Below are 21214 nucleotides of genomic sequence, written 5' to 3'. Positions count from 1 at the left end.
ATGGAAGCCACATGCCTCTATGCCCGTGATGGCGAACCTATGGCAAACGTGCCACAGGTGGCACACGGAGCCATATCAGTGGGCACATGAGCTCAGCTCTGGCGTGCCAAATGATTTTCAGGCCTTCCGGTCGCACCAGAAGTCAGCAAATGGGCCGTTTTCAGCCTCTGGAGACCCTCCGGGGTTGGGGGTGGGGAAGGCTGTTTTCGCCCTCCCCAGGCTCCTAGAGAGGCGCTGGAGCCTGGGAAGAGCAAAAAAACGGGCCTTCTGGTCCCAACAGAAGTTGGCAAATGGGCAGTTTCCAACTTTCGGAGGGCCTCCGGGGGGGATGGGGAAGGCCATTTTCGCCCTCCCCAGGCTCCTAGAGAGGCTCTGGAGCCTGGGGAGAGCAAAAAACACACCTACCGGGCCACTGTGCCATCATGTGCCAAAGGCGGGGGGAGCACGGGGGGGGGTCACATGTATATGCGCGTGGGTGGGGCACATAGAATTATGGGTGTGGGCACACATACGCGTGACTCCCCCCCCATGCTCCCCCCACTTTTGGCACACGATGGCAAAAAAGTTAGTCATCACTGCTCTATGCTATCAGGAGATTGCCAGGGTGTTATTATTATTATTACCTTTTTTTATTTACAGAAGGGTTTTTTATTTACAGAAATTGCTAACCATTAGTTTTACATTTTCACACGACAGAATAATGTGCGACTGGGATTTAATCAGATCATCCATATTTTATAGTTACACATACAATCACATCAAAATTGATTGTCTTGTCCCCATCATTTTGAGGGTAGGGTTTTAAGTCGGGGAAATGTTGGGTCAAATGCCAACATTTTGTAGGAAATCATTAGAAAGTGGATCACAACGTTAATTGTTTAGGAACTGGGGTGCTGGAAAAAGAAGACAATAGAATTTATTGATGGGAGTTAAACTAAGTATATCAAGTTGGGATATAGAGGATATTTCAAACTCAAAGCTACTTTGCAAAATGTAGTCATGCCAAGAGGGCTTTTAAGTTCCTGTTTTAAGAAAAAGAGCTCAAAGGAACTTGAGAATTCTGTCATAAGGTTGGAACAGAGCATTTCAACTTGTAAGATGCCAACACAACCCACCCATCATTGATAAGAATATTTGTAGCTCAGGGTTGAACTTTAGGGTCCTTGGTGCTCTCTGAGCTTGGTGGTTTTCTCGCAGACGTTTCATTGCCAAACTAGGTAACATCATCAGTGTTGGCACTGAGGACGTTACCTAGTTTGGTAATGAAACACCTGCAAGAAAAGCTCACAGCGATTCTAAAAGGACATTGTTTCAAATTTGGAGCAGAAACATGTTTCTCATTTCATCCCCAATTCCCAATAAGACAATATAAGGGGCACATATTCTTTTGATATCCCCTTAGGACATCTTTGTCCAATGGATCAAGTTTCTAGTCAACAGATGGGAAATTCTACTATTCAACATCCAAACCTTAGGTCTATCAATGGTTAACTTGGTCATTTTGGCGAGTTGGTTGGTAAAATAAAAAGTGGTGGGAAGGAAAAAAAAAAATCACATGCCTTTAAAACAGAAAATAGATGCCATGAATGATGAAACGTTGTTGAAACATTTATTTTTATATATATATTTCACAAAATTTTTCACAAAAAAGTATTGAAACTCAAAAAAGGAATTAGATTTGAATTGAATACAGAGATGAAGTGTACAAGATAAAATGAGCAGGCAAAAATTAAAAGGTACTGAAAGTGATTTTTCTTTTTTTTTTCTTTTTAAACTTCAGATTGAAAAAAGACGAACAGTTCAACTGTTCGGTTTAAATAAAGATTTGCTAGATATACATGTGTTTCATGAATACCAATGCTGGTTATTTGAGGCAAGTAAAATTCCTCAATTTTTCCTTCATGCTTTTTTTCTTCTTCTTCTTCTTCTTCTTGTTAGAAAGATACTGTTTACAAAATGAAACTTGAGCAGTCCAGGAAAAGCTATTTTTCCATTAAAATTTATGAAAACCATAAATTGAGACAAACCTAAGATTCCCAATGGAATCAAGATTATCTTCCCGCTATCACCACATTAAAATAATCACATGCTTATTGGAATACCAATCTCTGCAACCTGACAGGACACCTGTTTCCAACGAAGAGGGTGATTTTTCCCGAAAAATTGAATAAAAAAACCTTCAGTGTGGTGCAGTAATACAGACGGGTGTATTACATTCGTAACAGCATTTTAAAATGGCAGCTAATAATAATAATAATAATAATAATAATAATAATAATAATAATACTGGATTAGAAATAATTTAGAATTTTGTTCCCAAAACAGAGTGTAAAGGTAGGCCTACAGTTATAAAACATATTTTTTAACTCCGCATAAATGCTGAATGCATAATGTGAATCCTTGTGACAAATTCTAGTTCACGGAAGGCATTTGGATTTTTTTTTTTAAAAAAAAATGTTTGGAACAAAACATAACTATAGAACTTTGTCAAGTTAACACTTTTTTTTCCAATTTTTTTAAAAAAATCCCTAAGGTTTTAAGACGATTATGGTATTTTGTTTTCCCCCCCTCCCCTTTCTCTTCATTTTGAAGTCAAAATGCTTTATCATCTAGCGTTATTTTATTAATTTTTCAGTCATGACAGTTTTTGGTCGTGTTGCATTATTATAATTATTATTCACTTAAAAAGCTTTTTGCACCCTTACCAAGTTCAGGTTGGTCTGCAATTTATAAAAGAAAACATCTAAAAGCCAGTATTTGTTAAAAAAAAAAAAAAGGATATTGTTTTCATTCTCCAGACAGCATACACCCAAATAATCTTACATTCGGAATACACGCTTTCTTCTTTATAAAGAAAAATAAAATAAAAAGTTACAGTAAAAGTCACTTTTACATTCTATCCATTAAAGTGCTCCTTTGTCTGGTTTTCTTCTTCTTTAGATAAAGCAAGTGACTGCAATTCAACCCCTTCCATTCTGCATTCACCACACGAAATTTCACTTCTGTCTTAAAATTCAAGGCCTGCCTGAGCTAGGAACCCATCTTAGGAAGCGGGAGAATTTCAGGAAGAATTAAGCATCGTTTGGTGCCTCTTTAGACAGCATTAGACGAAGCCGTCCCCGTTATTGAAGACTGTTTTAATTCTCTCTTAAGGGTGGATTAAAAAGTCTCTGAAAAAGGGAATGAGGTAACATTCAGGGTTTGTTTTTTTTCTTAAAAAAGAAAACAACAATTCAACCATTTTGCATTAACGATTCTCCTTTTTTTTTTTAAAAAAAGGGAGAGCTATAAAGCTGCAAGAGAAGGGAATTTATTTTCTTGCGAAAAAAAAAAAGAAAAGAAATAAAAATTTAAAAATCCAGGATAAAAGCATGCAAAAAAATAAAACAAAAAAACAAAAAAATAAAAAATAAAAATAAAAAAACAAACCAGAATTGTAATTACACCACCCTTTCCCCAATCTGGTGCTTTTCAAAAAAAAAACCCCCACAACTGTTGATTTACAACTCTCATTGCCTCTCAAGCCAGCATAAGCAAGTAATGAAAACTGCAGCCCAACGCATGTGGAAAACACACCAGACGGATTTACAAGGAAGACTTAAAACACAGACATCATCAACAGGTTTTTCCTTAACGCAGCAACGCGTATCCCTTCCTTTAATAAAGTTAACTGGGTTTCCTATTTTGAAAGCAAACAAACCATGATTTCCCATGAAAGCTAACCTGGAATATCCCCATTGCCTGAGTGATGATGGCATTTTACCCCACCCCTCAAAAAAAAAAAAAAGAGTTTTAAGTCTGGTTTTTTTTTTTTTTTCCTTCCCCAGAGTGGAATACAAGATCAGAGTTGACAATAGAAGGTATTTGTATATTTTATAAACAAGCATTTGCCCTGGCATCCATCTTCTAATTTTTTTTCCTTTTTTTTTTTTTTTTTCTTTTTGCCTTCGGAGAATCAAGTTATGCACGCAGGTCAATGTGCTATTAAATGATTTCAATGTTGAAAGGGGAAAAAAAGCACCACGAAACGCCGAACTGTTATCGTTCGCTACATTTGTCCGTTGTTCGGGCGACGATTCAGCTTCCGGTACTTTCGTCGAAGTTGTTTTTCAATGAAATGAATCGGCGGGGCGGGGGAGGGGTGGGGGGGGGAGGGAGGGAAGAAGGGAAAGGAAAAGAAAATTGTTCTACGATTTAAAACGGGGTAAACGTTACGTAAAAAGTATTAACAAATCCACTATTACAAATCGTCAAATTTGCCCTAGGGTCATCTATACATACACGATAAAATGGCGGATGTTTGCAAAAATAATTTTTTTTTTTAAATTATCATGCGAAGATTCACTCTCTCTCTCTTTTTTTTTTTTTGAAGTTTGGGTTTGCCCTCAAATTACGTTTCACCCCCCCACCCCAGGTTTTTTTTTGTTTTTTTGTTTTGATTTGTTTAAATCTTTTTTGTTTTATTTCAGTTAATTACCAAACCTTTAAATACACTGTAATCTACCCCTAGATGTCAGCCTCCGAAAGCTGACGGGATATATTTATTTTACATTCAAGCTTTTTATATATCTAAACAACCCTGTTGTAGCATATGACTTACTGGAGAAGCAGCCTTGTCCTCTTCTTCCTCCCTCCCACCCACTTTTTATTTTTTATTTTTTTTATTATTATTATTATTATTTTTTGCAGTTATTCAGTCTTCATGATCGGTTTTTCGTGGCGAGCTGGAAAAAAAAACAAAAAAACAACCCCACCCCCCCAAAAAACTAAAATGCGTTGCTAATCAACGTTCCAACAGTCTTGAGACTCCAGAAGGGATCTTGGAAATCGTTTTTGTCCAAGTTAATTCTCGTAGCGTGAGAGAGCATTGCACACAGGGGGGCAACAAGTCCAACCGTCAAGATAGGAAAACTATCTACATAACTCTGAAAGCGCAGCGTCCCTCTTGTGTTTCCTTTTTTTCCCGTGGTAAAATTGTTGTGGCTTAGCGCCCTGGTACTGTTTGTTCGTCACCAAGGTGCTGTGGCTGGAATTCCCCGGACCTTGGATGCTTTTGTTGGAAGAAGTGCGGAAGAGCCTCATGGATCCGTGCTGTGGGGTAGAAAAGGAGAGAGAGAGAGAGAGAGAGAGAGAGAGAGAGAGAAGAAAGAAAGGGTGAAGACCAGCGAGACTTCTTCTGCTCTGTTCTGACCTAGGCTCCCTTAAAAAGCAGGAATTGGTCCCGGCTAAACCTCTTTTATTTACACGACTGTGAATTACGTCCATCCACAGTCAGCAAGGCTTGTCCAAACAGTTTTTCAAAGGAATATTTATCAACACAGACCTTATCTCACTTGGCAAGCTGCCATGTAACTTGTTTCCAAACACAGTACAAGGCAAAACTTGGCACAGAGCCTCTTGGAGTCACGAACAGAACTTTCCACTCTTGAAATGACCGAACGAATTGTTTCCTGCAAAAACCCCCTCCCCTTTCGCTCCTCTTTTGTTTCCTATGGGAGAGGCCAATCGTCTCTAAGGTGTGGCTTTACTCCCAAGTCGACCCTGCTTTCTTAGTTGTTCTTGTCTTCTGGCAGCTCTGTGTGTGCGCATACTGGGAACGGGCTCCAGTTCCTCTGCCTCACTGCTGTCTAGCTCCCTCTCTGCCTCCGATGCAGAGCCCTCGTCCGAGTTTTCCCCAGGACTGGCCCATGTTCCTCCCCAACTTCCTCACTGTCCGACTCTGCTGCCAGTTCCGCAGGCCGCCGGTGGGCCACAACATGCTCCATCACAAAAGCAAATGGCGTTAAGAGAGCAGCTGGGACTCAGTGGTGTAGGTACGAGCTCGAAACTGGGAGATGAGGAGTTCTAGTCCTTAGGCATGAAAGCCGGCCGGGTGACTTTGGGCCAATCACCAGGAGATGGCGAGTTGCAGTCTTGCCTTAGGCATGAAAACTGGCTGAGTGACTTTGGACCAATCGCTAGGAGACTGGGAGTTCTAGTCCTATTGTAGGAGTAGTGAAATCCGGCCGGATCTATTTGGCTCGCGTGAAGTAGTAGCGCCGGCGGTAGCTCCACCCACCCACCGGGACGTCATTATATCCCATTTTTAATCTTCTGTGCATGCACAGAACAGGCGCTCCCGCATGTAGCGCATGTGCACTCCCGTGCGCTCCCGTTCCCAAACCGGTAGCGAAGGTAAGTGGATTTCACCTATGCATTGTAGGCATGAAAGCTGGCTGGATGACTTTGACCAATCACCAGGAGATGGTAAGTTCTAGTCCTGCCTTAGGCATGAAAGCCAGTTGGTGATTATGGACCAACCACCGGGAAACTGGGACTTCTAGTCCTGCCTTAGGCATGAAAGCTGGCTTGGTGACTTGGAGGCAATCACTCTCTTTCAGCCCAAATTACTTACTTACTGTATTAAATCTATACGCTGCCCATTTCCCGCTGCAGTGTGGCTCTTGTCTCACAGAGTTGTTGTGGGGAAAACAGGAGGAGGAAGGAATATTGAGTATGTTCTTTGCCTTGAGATGCTTATAAAGTTATAAAGCCGGGATTTAAAAACAACCTAATAAAATGAATTTAAGGGCGTTCGTCCGATTGTGTCACATACCCCGTTTCCCCCAAAATAAGACATTCCCCTGATAATAAGCCCAATCGGGCTTTTGAGCGCATGGCAATAAGGCCAAGTGCTTATTTCAGGGTTCAAAAAAATATAAGACAGGGTCTTACTTTCGGAGAAACACGGTATTAAAATAGTGAAATGACCAATGCTCAGTTCTATTTATTGGGAAGGGGATCGCCATTATTCCTAGACTGCAGACTTAAGTTATCCCAAGCTACGTTTAAGCGCAATATTCTAATGTTTCTAGAGCTCTTAAACCTATTTCCAGGGTAGGGAGAGAAATCACAGCACCGGGCGGGCTTCAGATAAGTCTTGAAGGGGAACTGAGATTGTTTGAACCTGGGCCCATACCGACCTGGGACTTATTTGTCACATTGGATGCGTTCACTGTTTGGCTACTTGGCATTTTGCCGCTCAGCTGAGAGGACCCGAGGGAGATCTCCTGAGGTACCAATCTGTTTGCCGAAGTCTGGCAGGAGCCCAGCTGTTTTGAGGTTTTGCATGGGGTGCCATCCGACTCCTGTGGAGGAAGGAGCAGAAGGATGATGCCATCTTTGACATAATGGGAACCATTTCAGCACCTTTAAAACTACATGCGGGGACCAGAATTCTGACGAAACACAGGTTGTTCCTTGACTTGCGACTGTAATGGAGCCCGGAATTTCCATCGTTAAGTCATGACGGTCATAATAAGCTGAGGTACTCAAGTGACATGGGCCTGATTTTACTTTTTTTTTTTTTCTTTTCTCTTTTTGGTGGCGGACATTTAAGAAACCATGATGGTCATTAAGCAAATCAATGTAAATCGCATCACGTCTGAAATGCAGATATATGACTATAGCATGTATGTGTATGTGTGTGTGTTTGTGTTGGGGGAGGCATCATAACTCTAAACGGTCATGAAGGGACTAGTTATTAAGTGAAGACTATTTGTATAAGTGACTCGATATTTTCTCGCTTCTCTTCTGACAGGCCAAGTTTATAGCCCAGGAATCAGTGGTGGGATTCAAATAATTTAACAACCGGTTCTCTGCCCTAATGATTTCTTCCAACAATCAGTTCACCAAACTGTTCAGAAAGTTAACAACCGGTTCTCCTGAAGTGGTGCTAACTGGCTGAATCCCATCACTGCCAGGAATGCTTCTAAGCCAGGGGTTCCCAACCTCCGGTCTGTGCACTATGCATACTAGTCCGTGGCATGCCAGAAACCAGGCCGCATAAACAAATGAAGCCTCATCCGTGGGATGCAGGCAGCACACGAAAACACGCTTCCTCCGGTCCATGGAAAAATCTCTTTCCACGGAGCCAGTCCCCGGTGCCCAAAAAGTTGGGGGCCGCTGTTCTAAACTATTGTTTTATAAATTTCATACGTTGTGTTCCGTACACCAGAGATTTGGATGGCTAAACAACGTGACAGGGTTTCCTGGAGGTAGTTCCAAAATTTGCAACCCCGTCAGGCTTTCTGACAGGCAGGCGCTGTATTGCATTTCTGTCACCTGCTCTGCATTTTTTATGATTCGCTAAACTCTTGTATGTTATTTTAGGCGGTGTTTTTCAACCTCTGTCCCAAAGGTGACGGGCTAAGAGCCTGTAGTACAGTGGACTAAACACTGTTATTAACAACTGCTGCTTGCAATTACTGCAAGTTCGAATCTCCCCAGGCTCAAGGTTGACTCAGCCTTCCATCCTTTCTAAGGTAGGTAAATTGAGGACCCAGATTGTGGGGGCAATAAGCTGACTTTGTATAAATATACAAAAGGATGAAGGCTATTGCTTAACGCATTGTAAGCCGCCCTGAGTCTCCGGAGAAGGGCGGCATATAAATTAAAGCAAAAAAAAAAAAAGGTGCTTTTTTTGCTTCTCATCCGAGAAGCTTCTTCAGCTCTGACTGGATGATGGGGAACGTCACGCGTCAGACCCGAAGAAGCTTCTCGGATGAGAAGCGAAACGTCTTCAAAGAAAAACCAGAAAGTCTAGTTGCACCTTTGGGACAATCATGACCTGGATGACTGAGAACCTCCATAGACGTTCTCAACATCTGGCAACTTTTAAGACGTGTGGACTTCAAGTCCCAGAATTCCTCAGTGCTGAGAGTCGAGGTCCGTAAGTCTTAAAGGGGCAACGTTGTGAGAAACCCTGTTCCAACCATTTAGAGGCGGCTGTGCGGTAATCCGATTTGAATTTGATACTTACCACATCGCTGGAGCTGGAGAGCGTGGATGACGACGACGACAAAGGGCCTGATGAAGAGTTCGATGAATGTTTGCTGGGCGTCTCCAACGTTTTACTTCTCGCTTTTCCTAGCGACTGGTTCTCTTCGGAAAGGTTGTTGTTATATTTGTCCAGCTGTTGATTATCCGCCATTAATGTCACTCCGTTACCTAGGGCCAAAGAAGGAACGGAGAATAAGCACCATTTCACAATAAAGGAGGTTTTGTTATAAGGTTATTAATAATGGGAAAAGAGGGTCTATGGCAGGGGGTGTCAAACTTAAGGCCCGGGGTCCAGATCCGGCCTGCGGGGTTGTACCAGTAGCAGAAATTTTTAGTTCGGAGAACTGGCAAATACCACCTCTGGCTGGCCCCAGAGTGGGGTGGGAATGGAGATTTTGCAGTATCCGTCCCCCAGGAGTGGGGTGGGAATGGGGATTTTGCAGTATCCTTCCCCTGGAGTGGGGTGGGAATGGAGATTTTGCAGTATCCTTCCCCTGTCTCCTGACAGCTCTGTGCATGCGCACACTGGGAACAGGCTCACGCTGTTCTTCTGCTTCGCTGATGTCAGACTCCGGAGACTCCGGGGGCAGCAAATAATTACTAGATGGCCTAGACCCCCTCTCTGCCTCCGCCGCAGAGTCCTCATCCGAGCCTTCCCCAGACTCCAGGACTGGCCTACGTTCCTCCCCCAACCTCCTCACTGTCTGAATCTGCTTCTAGCTCTGCTGTCTGTTGGCGGGCCACAGCAGTTAGGAATTTGCCCACTGGATGTAAAGAGGATGTTTCCCCAATGTCAGTTTAATGAGGTCGTTTTGTAACAAAGTCTAAGAAAGGCCAGATTCTTCTAAGACCTGAGAGTTTTATTTGTCCTGACATCTGCTGTTTAAATCAGCAACTCTTCTCCATAAATATCCAACTATGCGGAAAGGTATATATCTCTGCATCTCGGTTAATCTTTGGACTTTGCATTCTTCTTTCCCCTTTACACGAGGAATTATCCTTCCAGTCAAACCTATAAAACCTGCTTGAAAACATCTGGCTTTTGCTGATTTGTGCATTTGCTTACTCAGAAGTCATTCCTATCTTACTTAGATGGGTCTCATACATTATTCAGAACGGTGATTTTTTTCTGGTTCCACGAATCCGAAGGAATTGGGCATCACTATTCTTCCATCCACATATATATTCCCAACACAACACAGTGAAGCAGAGTGCTATTTTTTCTTTCTTTTTCTTTTTTTTTAAAAAAGCTTCCTTTGGAGGAAAACAATGCCAAAGCTTAATAAAAGAAATCGTTTCTTGGAATTAATTTTCGTGCAGCGAAGGATTGCATCAGAAGTGGCTCGTACAGGGATGAATGGAGCTGTTTCCAAACAGGTCCATAAATTCAACTTTAATGCTTTATTGCTTGAGCCATTTGGGATCCAGCTGTTTTTTTTTTTTTTTTTTTCCAATCTACTGCTCGCTCTCTCTCTCCATGTCCAATCCAGTTTAATGCTGGATTCGGAATATTTGGGAATAACTTGGCAATAGGCCAAATGGCTTTCAATTCCTCTTACATTATTACACAATCACTTTATTATTTGCCAGCATCAGGTTACTACCAGAGAAACTCTTTTTTTTTTTTTTTTTTTTTTTTTTGCTATTTAGCAGATTTAGCTATTGTTATTCCATGCTTCTTTCTGTAATGTATGTGGCTCAGTAGCTTGTTTTAAAAATCAAAATACCGTGAGACTTTTAATTGCAGACTCAGGGAGGTACCAGAAAGTCTATTCAGCCTTCCAGCCTTCTGAAGTGGGTAAAATGAGGACCCAGATTGTTGGGGGCAAGAGGCTGACTCTGTAAACCGCTTAGAGAGGGCTGTAAAGCACTGTGAAGCGGCATATAAGTCTAAGTGCTATTACTATTGCTATCAAAGGCAAACTGCATTTCAGTCGTAACTCAAGGACCATCTATGTCCCTGAAATATTGCTGCCAGAACTTTTTAAGTCTCTTACCATTGCACGACGTCTCTGTATTATTCTGGATCCCCCACTGTTTGGATATCCATTCTCTGTACGTCACAACTTCTTGCGTAACTCGGATTATTCTTCCTAATATACTGTGACATTTTTTTGGAAGGGGGAAGAGAAAAAAAAAGGAAGATTACTGGATTTGAAAGCGGGGATCGGGAAAAAAAAAATGAGGTCAGCGAGGCCTCTGACTGAAACAACCCCCCCTCCCCCCCAAATGTTTACCTTTCACTTTCGTTGTTGGGATAACATTTAGCTATCGGAGAGACGGCATGGCTCAGAACCACGTATGCGTAATCGAAGGCCTGTTTAACTTGCATGGCGCCGTAAGAGCTTCTCCCAACATCATTGCCTTTAAAAAAAAGAGCAAGAGTTAGAAGGAGAAAACAAAAATCCTATCATAACCATCCTATGTATATGCTAATTTCTTACTCTTCCCTCTCATCTAATCCATTTTATTTTATTTTTTAATTCTTTTATTATTTATTTTATTATGAAATTTATTTGCTGCCTATCTCATATCCTTTGGGCACCCATCAAATATCCTAACTCATAAATGAGCCACGGTGGGGCAGGGGTTAAAATGCAGTACTGCAGGCTACTTCTGCTGACTGCCGGTTGACTGCAATTTGGCAGTTCAATTCTCACCGGCTCAAGGTTGATTCAGCTCTCCTTCCTTCTGAGGTGGGTAAAATGAGGAGCCAAATTTTGGGGGGCAATTGGCTGACTCTGTAAACCGCTTAGAGAGGGCTGTAAAGCACTGTGAAGCAGTATATAAGTCTAAGCGCTACTGCTATCCTCATATCTTGCATCATAGTCTTTAAACCTATTAATCTGGCAGTATGCTCACAAATGAATGCCATTATATTAATCAGTCATGAATAAATCAATTCACAAGGAAAATATCAGGGAAAGACGGAATCAGGAGCAAAGTATTTTCAGGGGCTTCTACTCTGTATATCAAAAACCTTCCCACGCCCAACGCAAAACCCTCGATACCTGGTTGTAGTGGGTCTTCAATATACAACATTGACGGTCTGTAACCATCTAGCATATTCTTCTGAACTTCATCCTTGGCTACGTAGGAACCACCATCCTTGATTCGGATTCCCGTTTTCAGGTAGTTGAAATGACGGCCGTATAATTCAAAAAATTCTATTAAAAGGACGCCGTAATTGGCATTGGGGGTGCAGGCGTCCCCCCGGGGATGTAGCTGTGGAAACAAGCAAAAAGGGTTGAGAAAAAAAAAAAAAAACATTTTCAATTTTCTGGACCATCCCATTCAACAACTGAACGAGGTCTATGAAATTGAAAGCCCAACCAGCAAAGAACAAGAAACCCTGCGCCATAAAAATCATTTCCCCACCTCCTAGGTAGGAAACTTCAATACAGCAAGACAATAACTTCCAAAGCTTCCAGTCTATCCCAAAAGTGCTTTTTTTCAGGAGGCAACTGGGCTTTCTGATTTTTCTTTGAAGACGTTTCGCTTCTCATCGAAGAAGCTTCTTCAGCTCTGAAGAAGCTTCTTAGATGAGAAGCGAAACTTCTTCAAAGAAAAACCAGAAAGTCCAGTTGCCTCTTGAAAAAGCACTTTTGGGACAACCATGACTGAGAATCTCCACAGACACTTCCACTCTTGTCTCTGCAAAATTCCTGATGGAACATCTGTTCGTGCTCAACTGGTAGTAGCAGCATCTGTAGCAGCTGTTCTACCTAACTCCATCAAACTACAGACCCCTCGCATCCTGGACATAAACTGTTTCAACTCCTACCCTCAAAACGACACTATAGAGCACTGCACACCAGAACAACTAGACACAAGGACAGTTTTTCCTGAACACCATCACTCTGCTAAACAAATAATTCCCTCAACACTGTCAAACTATTCACTAAGTCTGCACTACTATTAATCTTCTCATCATTCTATCACCCATCTCCTCCCACTTATGACTATGACTATAACCTTGTTGCTGATATCCTTACGATTTATATTGACTGTTTCCTAGAATGATTTGATTGCTTATTTGTTCCCTATGACTATCATTAAGTGTTGTACCTTATGATTCTTGATGAATATATCTTTTCTTTTATGTACACTGAGAGCATATGCACCAAGACAAATTCCTTGTGTGTCCAATCACACTTGGCCAATAAAGAATTCTATTCTATTCTATTCTATTCTATTCTATTCTATTCTATTCTATTCTATTCTATTCTATTCTAATTCTACAACCCTATGATGGAGTTTTATACATCATGCTAAGCTTTGTTTGTTGATAAAAATAGGATCGCCAACGTCCGATGATGGATAGGGCACAAGAAGAAGCATCTTTATTTATTTATTATTTGTTTCCCGGCTTTTATTACTTTTACAAATAACTCTAGATGGCGAAGATATCCAATGCACCTTTCTCCGCCAACTATTCTTTTTTTTTTTTTTTAATGAATTCTGTACCATTATGAGCAGTAAGGGATATGCAACAATTAGGACACAAACTCGTGAACTGTCAGGAAAGAATTTTAACTTACCTGGAGGAAGCTGACAGCCATTAAAAAAAGACTATAAGATCCGATTCCACCTGTGAATACTTCATTGAGGTCCCTTTGCAATAAGAACTGTTTCAATACTAAAACTAAATATGGCAATACAGGATATTTCTGCAAAAAAGAAAAAGAAGATGGGAATTATTATTTTTTTACTTCTTTGGTCTTTGTCCAGTTAGAACAGGGTTTCTCGAACTCGGCCCCTTTAAGGTGGGTGGACTTCAACTCCCAGAATTCCCCAGCCAACCTTATTGTACAATTCTAAAGCAGGGTTAACTACAGATTTCAAAATTTTTTACTTCCGGTTCTGTGGGTGTGACTTGGTGGGTGTGGCACCAACAAGGATACTGTAAAATCTCCATTCCCTCCCCAATCCAGGGGAAGGATACTGTAAAATCCCCATTTCCTCCCGATCAGCTGGGACTTGGGAGGCAGAGAATAGATGGGGGCGGGGCCAGTCAGAATTTTTACTACCGGTTCTCCGAACTACTCAAAATTTCCACCACCGGTTCTCCAGAACTGATCAGAACCTGCTGAAACCCACCTCTGCTTCACACGCCTGTATCCTGAGATCATCGACCCAGCCTTAATATTTCAAAATTAATATTTGAAGTCCTTTTTCCTACTGTATCAAGGAGAGGAATGTGAGCCTTTTTATCGAGCCCTCGAGCAAATATTTTCCCATATTAAATTGATTAGATAAGACAAGGCAACTTCGTTGCAACTTTTTTTTTTTTTTTTTCCTCCTTTGGCAACGTCTATATACAAGTTGACTCATAAAATGCCACCCGCCCATCTGCCGTGAAATTCCTCTGATATTTCACCTGCAGCTCCAGGAACCACAAGAGGCTGCCGTGGTTAAAATCATGGGTATGCGGCACCCAAGGCCAAACTTTGCTCGCCTTTCAAATTGAAACGGAGTTTTGATATGGAAATACAATCGTTCGGGGAAGAGGAAGGGGAGAAACAAAAAAACACAATCCCAAATTTTCGTTTTAAAACTTGTTCTGTTCCGATGCTCTCTAGTGGATGTGATGAAAAATGACAAGCGTTGCTTGAGGCGTGTGCTTCGAATTATTTCTTTCTCCCTCCCTTCTCTGAAATTCTCACAGTGCCCTTTGCAGGAGCACACGCAAACAATCCCTCTTGTTTTCCTTTTTCCTCTATGCCAGTGGTGGTATTCAGCTGCTTCTATCTGGTTCAGGCAAACCGCTAGCGGCGACGGCAGGAGGCTCCGCCCACCTGCCATCACGTCCCATTTTTGACGCTCTGAGCATACACGGAAGGTCCTGTACGCTCACATTTGCAAACCGGTAGCGAAAGTAAGTGAATACTATTTTTTAAATTGATTTTAAGTGTTAAATCCTACTTCTAGAACGATCACCGAAGAGTTGTGGAATGGAACTGCCCACAGATTGGCTTTGCTGGGAATGCGCTGTATACAGTATAAATGCAGGTAGTCCTTGACTTACGACCACAATGGAGCCCAGAATTTATGTTGCTAAGTAAAAAAAAAAACTTGTTAAATGAGTTTTGCCCCCATTTTACGACCTTTCTTGCCAGGCTTGTTAAGCGATCACCACAGTTGATAAGTCAGGAATCCGGTCGTTAAGTGAATCTGGCTTCCCCCCTTGACTTTGCTTGTCAACAGGTCGCAAAAGGGGAAATCACGTGACCCCGGGACACAGCAATGGTTTTCGGAGAAAGGCAGCATATAAATTGAACTAATAAATAATAATAAATAAATGAATGGTCGTAAGTATGAACCAGTTGCCAAGCCTCTGAATTTTGATCATGTGGTCCTGGGGATGCTGCAGAGATTGTAACTGCGAAAAGCCATCGTTAAGTCACTATTTTCGACGCCGTTGTTAACTTTGAACCGTCACTAAATGATCTGTTGTAAGTCGAGGACTACCTGTACAGTGTGAGCATTTCATAAGCAAGGGGAAACGAAGTTTACCTTCATCATCAACTGACCTTAATAAAATCTTTGATGAGATAGGCAGCCTTTACCCCATTCTGTACATTAAAGCTGATATCCACTTTTACCTCAGTAAAGGAGTCTGTCAGTTTAATGATAGGAACCTGAAGAAAGAGAAAAACAGCATCTTTTGTCTTTAAAAAAAAAATAAAAATAAAGTTTTTCTGATAAAAGAATTAGTCTTAGTTCGGTGCAGAACACCTTGGAAATTAAACCAATCAGAATTCGGGGATTTGACCTCTGCTCGCAAAGCTTAGATCCAAAGTCCCAGAGGTGCTTTTTCGGGAGGCAACTGGTCTGTCTTATTTTTTTCCTTTGAAGAGGTTTCGCTTCTCACCCAAAGAAGCTTCTTCAGCTCTGACAGGAGAGTGGGGAATGGATGTCAGAGCTGAAGAAGCTTCTTGGATGAGAAGCGAAACCTCTTCAAAGGAAAAAAACAAGAAAGTCCAGTTGCCGCCTGAAAAAGCACCTTTGGGACAACCATGACCTGGATGACTGAGAATCTCTACAGACCAGGGGTGAAATGCTCCCGGTTCGGACCGGTTCGTCTGAACTGGTAGAGATGGCGGTTAGTGGTTCGGAGAACCGGTAGCTATGGCGGTGCGAGGCTTTGCCCACCCGCTCAGTCGTCGTTACTTCCTGGTTTTAACTAGGAAGTGACTTGTTTTTTTACCCTCTGTGCATGCGCAGAAGGGTTTGCGCATACGCAGAGGGTCTGTGCGCATCAGGAGACGCGCGTGGCATGTGCACTTCCGAACCGGTTGGGAAGGTAAGTAGATTTCACCCCTGCTACAGACTCCTAGATCCAAAGCTTTGATTTGAGGACAATTTGAACGAATCAGCTCTTCTCTCAACTCAATTCAGAATCGTGAATAGAATCTTGCACCATGAGCCAATTTGAAAAATGAGCTGACTTTTATGGACATGCATACATACTTCTATACAACTGAACTGAATTACAAATTTTAAACTTAATACCCTGTCTGTGCCATGAAGCTGAGAGTTAATATGAAGCTGAGAGAATGAGATACAATTACACACTCAAAACATCTGTTTTTAAACACGAACAGATAATTGGGAAAACATCACAGAACTTAAATTATGCTTTATCCCAATGAAAAAAAAAGAGAGTGATGTTTCAAAATAAAATAAAAAAAGCTAGGAGTTAAAATCTTAAATTTAACAGAGGGAAACGGGGCCCGCCGAATCCATGTTTACTGATGTAATTGAAATTAATGTGCACCTTCTCTCTATCTTTTGCATCGGTTCATGTCAAATGACAAACTGAGACAAAAGATGAAAAGCCATCAATGATATAAATTACACACAAGATATGACTTGAGGCAAATTATCTGAAACAACAGAGCTGTCCATTATTAGATGGAAGATTTGAATCGTGGCAGCCCTGTTCAATACGGATCTATTAACTTGAGGTTAACAGAGTGATAAGAGTTGGTAGGGATCTTGAAGGTCTTCTAGTCCAACCTCCTGATTAAGTGGGAGACCCTATATCCGTGATGGTAAACCTATGGCACGTGTGCCACTAGTGGCACACAGAGCCCTCTCTGCGGGCACACCAGCCATAGCCCCAGCCCAGCTCCACCATGCATGCACACGTGCCTCCCACCAGCCAGCTGGTCTTCGAATCTCTGCCATGTATGCATGGGGTGCAGGGCGCATGCACCGAGGGTTGGGGGGCAGGTTGGTACAGGAGGCTTTCCAGGCCCAAAATGGGTGGGGGGGGGGGCTCGCACAGTTCCCCCGTGCCCCGTTTTGGGCCTGGAAAGCTTCCTGCACCAACCTGGAAGCCAAAACGGGGCGCAGGGGGTGGGCACGCATGGGGGGGAGGGGTGCTCGCATTGCATTTAGGGGGTTTGGGCACACGTGCTCGCATTCGCATGCACGCTTGCACTTTGGACACTTGGCACCAAAAAGGTTAGCCATCACTGCCCTATTATCAGGGGTGGGCCAATGTGGCCCTTTTACAACCTGTGGACTTTAGTTCCCAGAATTCCTGAGTTAGCCAAGCTGTCTCAGGAATTCTGGGAGTTGAAGTCCACAGGTTGTAAAAGGGCCACATTTGCCCACCCCTGCCCTCGTATCATTCTAGACAAAGTAGAGACTCCACTGTAATATTGTAGAGATGTTTCACAAGTTACTTTTTGGGGGAAACCACCCCCCACGCTAACAGGCACAAAAAGCACACACACACACACACACCAAATTAACTTACAGTGGCTTTATCTAAAACCTTTACTGAACCTTTGTCGGCCACGTTGTGCTTCCGAAGTGCTTCTTCCAGGGTCCACAGTGGCAAAGTCTCCCATTTTCCGAACACCACTAAGTCAATATCGCTGGAACGAGATGGCAGAAGATTAATATTTCGTTCAGGTGCATTTTGGGGAATCAGAATGGATAAGATTTCTGCAGAAGGACCAGCGTGCCATCTCTTACGAAAAGACTGCAAGCTTTCTTGCTAAGGGACATCTACTTCAGATACCCTTCGGCACTTAATGAAGGCTATTCCCTGGTCTCCGGGGTACGGAAACGTTAGTACATCACCCCATCCTTAGACGTATATCACATGACTGATCTCAAGCCTTCCTGGGCCAAGGGCTTTTCCCAAACCGCAAAGACTCATTCCCAGTTAGTCCCAGTCAAATGTTGTTAGAACGAGGTAAACTGAGGAACAAATGGGGAAGGGGGAAGGCAGACGGGGGACAAATATAGTCCTCATTTAGTGGGATTGGCAACTCGATTAAGTGAAGCGGCCTCTAAATGAAATCACAATTGTGTTAAGATCTTATAATGGTTGGAAACTGACCAAAGAGAGAAGCAACCTGGAATTAAGGAGAAACTTCCTAACAGTGAGGACAATTAACCAGTGGAACAGCTTGCCACCAGAAGTTGTGGGTGCTCCATCAGTGGAGGTTTTAAGAAGAAACTAGACAGCCACTTATCTTAAGTAATATAGGTTCTCCTGCTTGAGGAGGGGGCTGGCTTGGAAGACCTCCAAAGTCCCTTCCAGCTCTTTTCTATTCTAATATTCTAATTCTAATATTCTAGATCTAAGAACTTAGAAGTTACTTCAGGTTTTCTTTTGCTTTATAGATCCGTGAAGGACCTAAGTGTTTGAGCAAGTCATGAAGTGACTTTTTCGTAACTGGTAAAAGTACTACCTGTACTCAAGAGTTGCTCGGAGGAAAGATAAAATGTAAATGCAATAAATAAAACTTACTAACCTAGTAGGTAAATATAAACCCGTCTTAAAACTTCCAAATATCTGCACCTGGGGGGAGGGGGGTGGGTGGGAGAGAAGAAAATCCAAACAGACAAATTAAAACCTTTCACCGTAAGCATTAAAAGAATAAGCAGCAACGCAGACTCTTGCTGCCCTCAACGGACAGCTTTTAGGGGATCATCCAGCATGTATAGGATTAATCTAGAGATCAAGCTGAGCCATAAGCAAGCAGGCATTTAATGGGCTGTCTGAATGTATGTTTCTGGCTTTCTTTTGACAAGGAGGAGAAATCGGAGAATGAAGCCATTATCTGTTCTAAGTTTATCCGGGCCTTCACTTAATTAACCACTTGCTGTAGGAGAATAGAATAGAGTAGAGTAGAGTAGAGTAGAGTAGAGTAGAGTAGAGTAGAGTAGAGTAGAGTAGAGTAGAGTAGAGTAGAGTAGAATCATAGAATAGAATAGAATAGAATAGAATAGAATAGAATAGAATAGAATAGAATAGAATAGAATAGAATAGAATAGAATAGAATAGAATTCTTTATTGGCCAAGTGTGATTGGACACACAAGGAATTTGTCTTCGGTGCATATGCTCTCGGTGTACATAAAAAGACAAGATACATTCGTCAAGAATCATAAGGTACAACACTTAATGATAGTTATATGGCACAATAAGCAACCAAATCATACTAGGAAACAATCAATATAAATATAAATCGCAAGGAACAAACTAAATTTAAATTCAGACAGTTCGCAGTCTTCTCAGCTGCGTCCACTCATGGATATTTGTTTCCTACTAAGTCAGGCTTTGTTAGCAGAGGGCTTTCTAAATTTGTAGATAACTTTGGTCGTTGCAGGAGCTTCCACACATCCTAGCCAAATCTCTGGCTATTACTTGTCTGAAGCTCCTTAATCTCTTCCCTTGTGATGGACCCGGGACAGAATCCCTGGAACAAACACCCTCCAGATGACCTTTCAGAATCATTTTCAGATTTGCATAGTCCACCCAGGCGACAGCAATAGCACTTAAGATTTATCTACCGCTTCACAATGTTTCAGAGCCCTCTCTAAGTGGTTTACGGAGTCAGCATCTCCCCCCCCCCAAACAATCTGGGTCCTCATGTTACCTACCTCGGAAGGATGGAAGGTTGAGTCAACCTTGAGTTGGTCAAAATCGAACTCCTGGTTGTGGGCAGAGTTAACCAGCAATACTGCATTCTAACAGTCCGTAGAGTTTCTCAGTCATCTAGGTAATGGTTGTCCCAAAGGTGCTTTTTTCAGGAAGCAACTGGACTTTCTGCTTTTTTCCTCTTTGAAGACGTTTCGCTTCTCATCCAAGAAGCTTCTTCAGCTCTGACTGGATGGTGGGGAATAGAAGGATTTATGTTCCTTGCAGACAGCTGGTCCTTTGCATCCTTTTAGAGGGTCCTTGAAGCACTTGGAGGTTAACCTGTGTCCTCAGGGTCACCTGAGTGGTGCTCCTGGTTCCTGTAGTCTGCAAATTTTTCCTCTGGAAATCCATTCCTACTCCCACATTATTCAAAGGGTGTTCATCCCAAATTGTATAGCTAAAAGCACTACTCGGATGACCCCAAGGACACAGATAAACCTCCAAGTGCTTCAACAACCCTCTAAAAGGATGCAAAAGACCAGCTGTCTGCAAGGAATATAAATCCTTCCATTCCCCACACATCCTGTTAGAGCTGGAGAAGCTTCTTGGATGAGAAGCGAAACGTCTTCAAAGAGAAAAAGCCAGAAAATCCAGTTGCCTCCTGAAAAAGCACCTTTGGGACTGTGTTCTAATCACTATGCCACCCCGGCTCAATAATCACAGTCTATTCAAGGAAGTTTCACGCTGATGGGAACTCTATGCCGGTCATACTTTTCAACAAGAGCTGATTTTCTTTCTCAAAAGTGATCTGAAGTCACTTCCTTCCTTTGGCAGCTGCGTTATCCCGATTCCAGGATAATTAAAGCCTCTCACCGTCCCCTTAATGGTGAAGCCCGGCTGATGCCAAGAACGGTTCTCACTTGCTAGGAATGTTTGTGTCTAAGCACATTCCCCCGAGTAACAGAGAAATGACACAATTGCTGGCTTCTATAAATACTTTAAGAAAAGCATGCTGAATGCCAAGGCTTCTTTTAACGTTTCCTTCAAAGCGCTAAGCTCATATACGTTCTTACTGGATCCGGTTTTTTTATTTATTTATTTTTTTAAAAAAAAGGACTCTTAATTTTTCAGATGAATTACAATGAACCTGCCAATGAACATTTTGCAGGACGTAATCAGATGGCCGTAATTTATTTTTTAATTTTTTTTATTTGCTTCCAGTTTTACAGTCATGCCACAAAGGCAGCTGGAGGGAAAAGAAAAAAGCTAAGCACGTCCATAGCGGTGTCTAGACTGGGTTCGTTAGCCCCTTCGTCAGTTTTTTTTTTTTTTTTTTCAGAAGCATCCAAGCTATGCAGGGTTCCAACTGAATGCGGAGGAGACCTTTGTGATCTCTGAACTTTGCTTACATGGTTTACACTTTGCCCTTTGGCAAATTATTTCGGTCGCTGATCTGACTCCAAAGCTCACCGGAGCCAAAAAATCTCAGCAACGTGTTTGCTTCA

General features: G+C 42.2%; 1 protein-coding gene across 1 annotated transcript in view; it reads right to left on the bottom strand.

Moving 5' to 3' along the window:
* Window positions 1–1708: 1708 nt before the first annotated feature.
* Window positions 1709–21214, bottom strand: part of TENT4B (terminal nucleotidyltransferase 4B) — a 35340-nt gene continuing 15834 nt past the window's right edge. Inside the window, exons 3-12 of the mRNA XM_070952727.1 lie at window positions 18600–18646; window positions 17591–17711; window positions 15354–15461; window positions 13362–13490; window positions 11832–12045; window positions 11058–11184; window positions 10818–10921; window positions 8801–8988; window positions 6963–7127; window positions 1709–5091 (exon numbers count right to left, since the gene is read on the bottom strand). Coding sequence (XP_070808828.1) covers window positions 4912–5091; window positions 6963–7127; window positions 8801–8988; window positions 10818–10921; window positions 11058–11184; window positions 11832–12045; window positions 13362–13490; window positions 15354–15461; window positions 17591–17711; window positions 18600–18646 — 1383 coding nt within the window. The 3' untranslated portion in view covers window positions 1709–4911. The remainder of the gene's footprint in view (window positions 5092–6962; window positions 7128–8800; window positions 8989–10817; window positions 10922–11057; window positions 11185–11831; window positions 12046–13361; window positions 13491–15353; window positions 15462–17590; window positions 17712–18599; window positions 18647–21214) is intronic.

Source organism: Pituophis catenifer, unplaced genomic scaffold, assembly GCF_029215685.1.
Source record: "Pituophis catenifer annectens isolate HBS135680 unplaced genomic scaffold, rPitCat1.0.hap2 SCAF_13, whole genome shotgun sequence".
Classification (NCBI taxonomy): domain Eukaryota; kingdom Metazoa; phylum Chordata; class Lepidosauria; order Squamata; family Colubridae; genus Pituophis; species Pituophis catenifer.
This window is presented reverse-complemented; position numbering and strand designations above follow the sequence as displayed.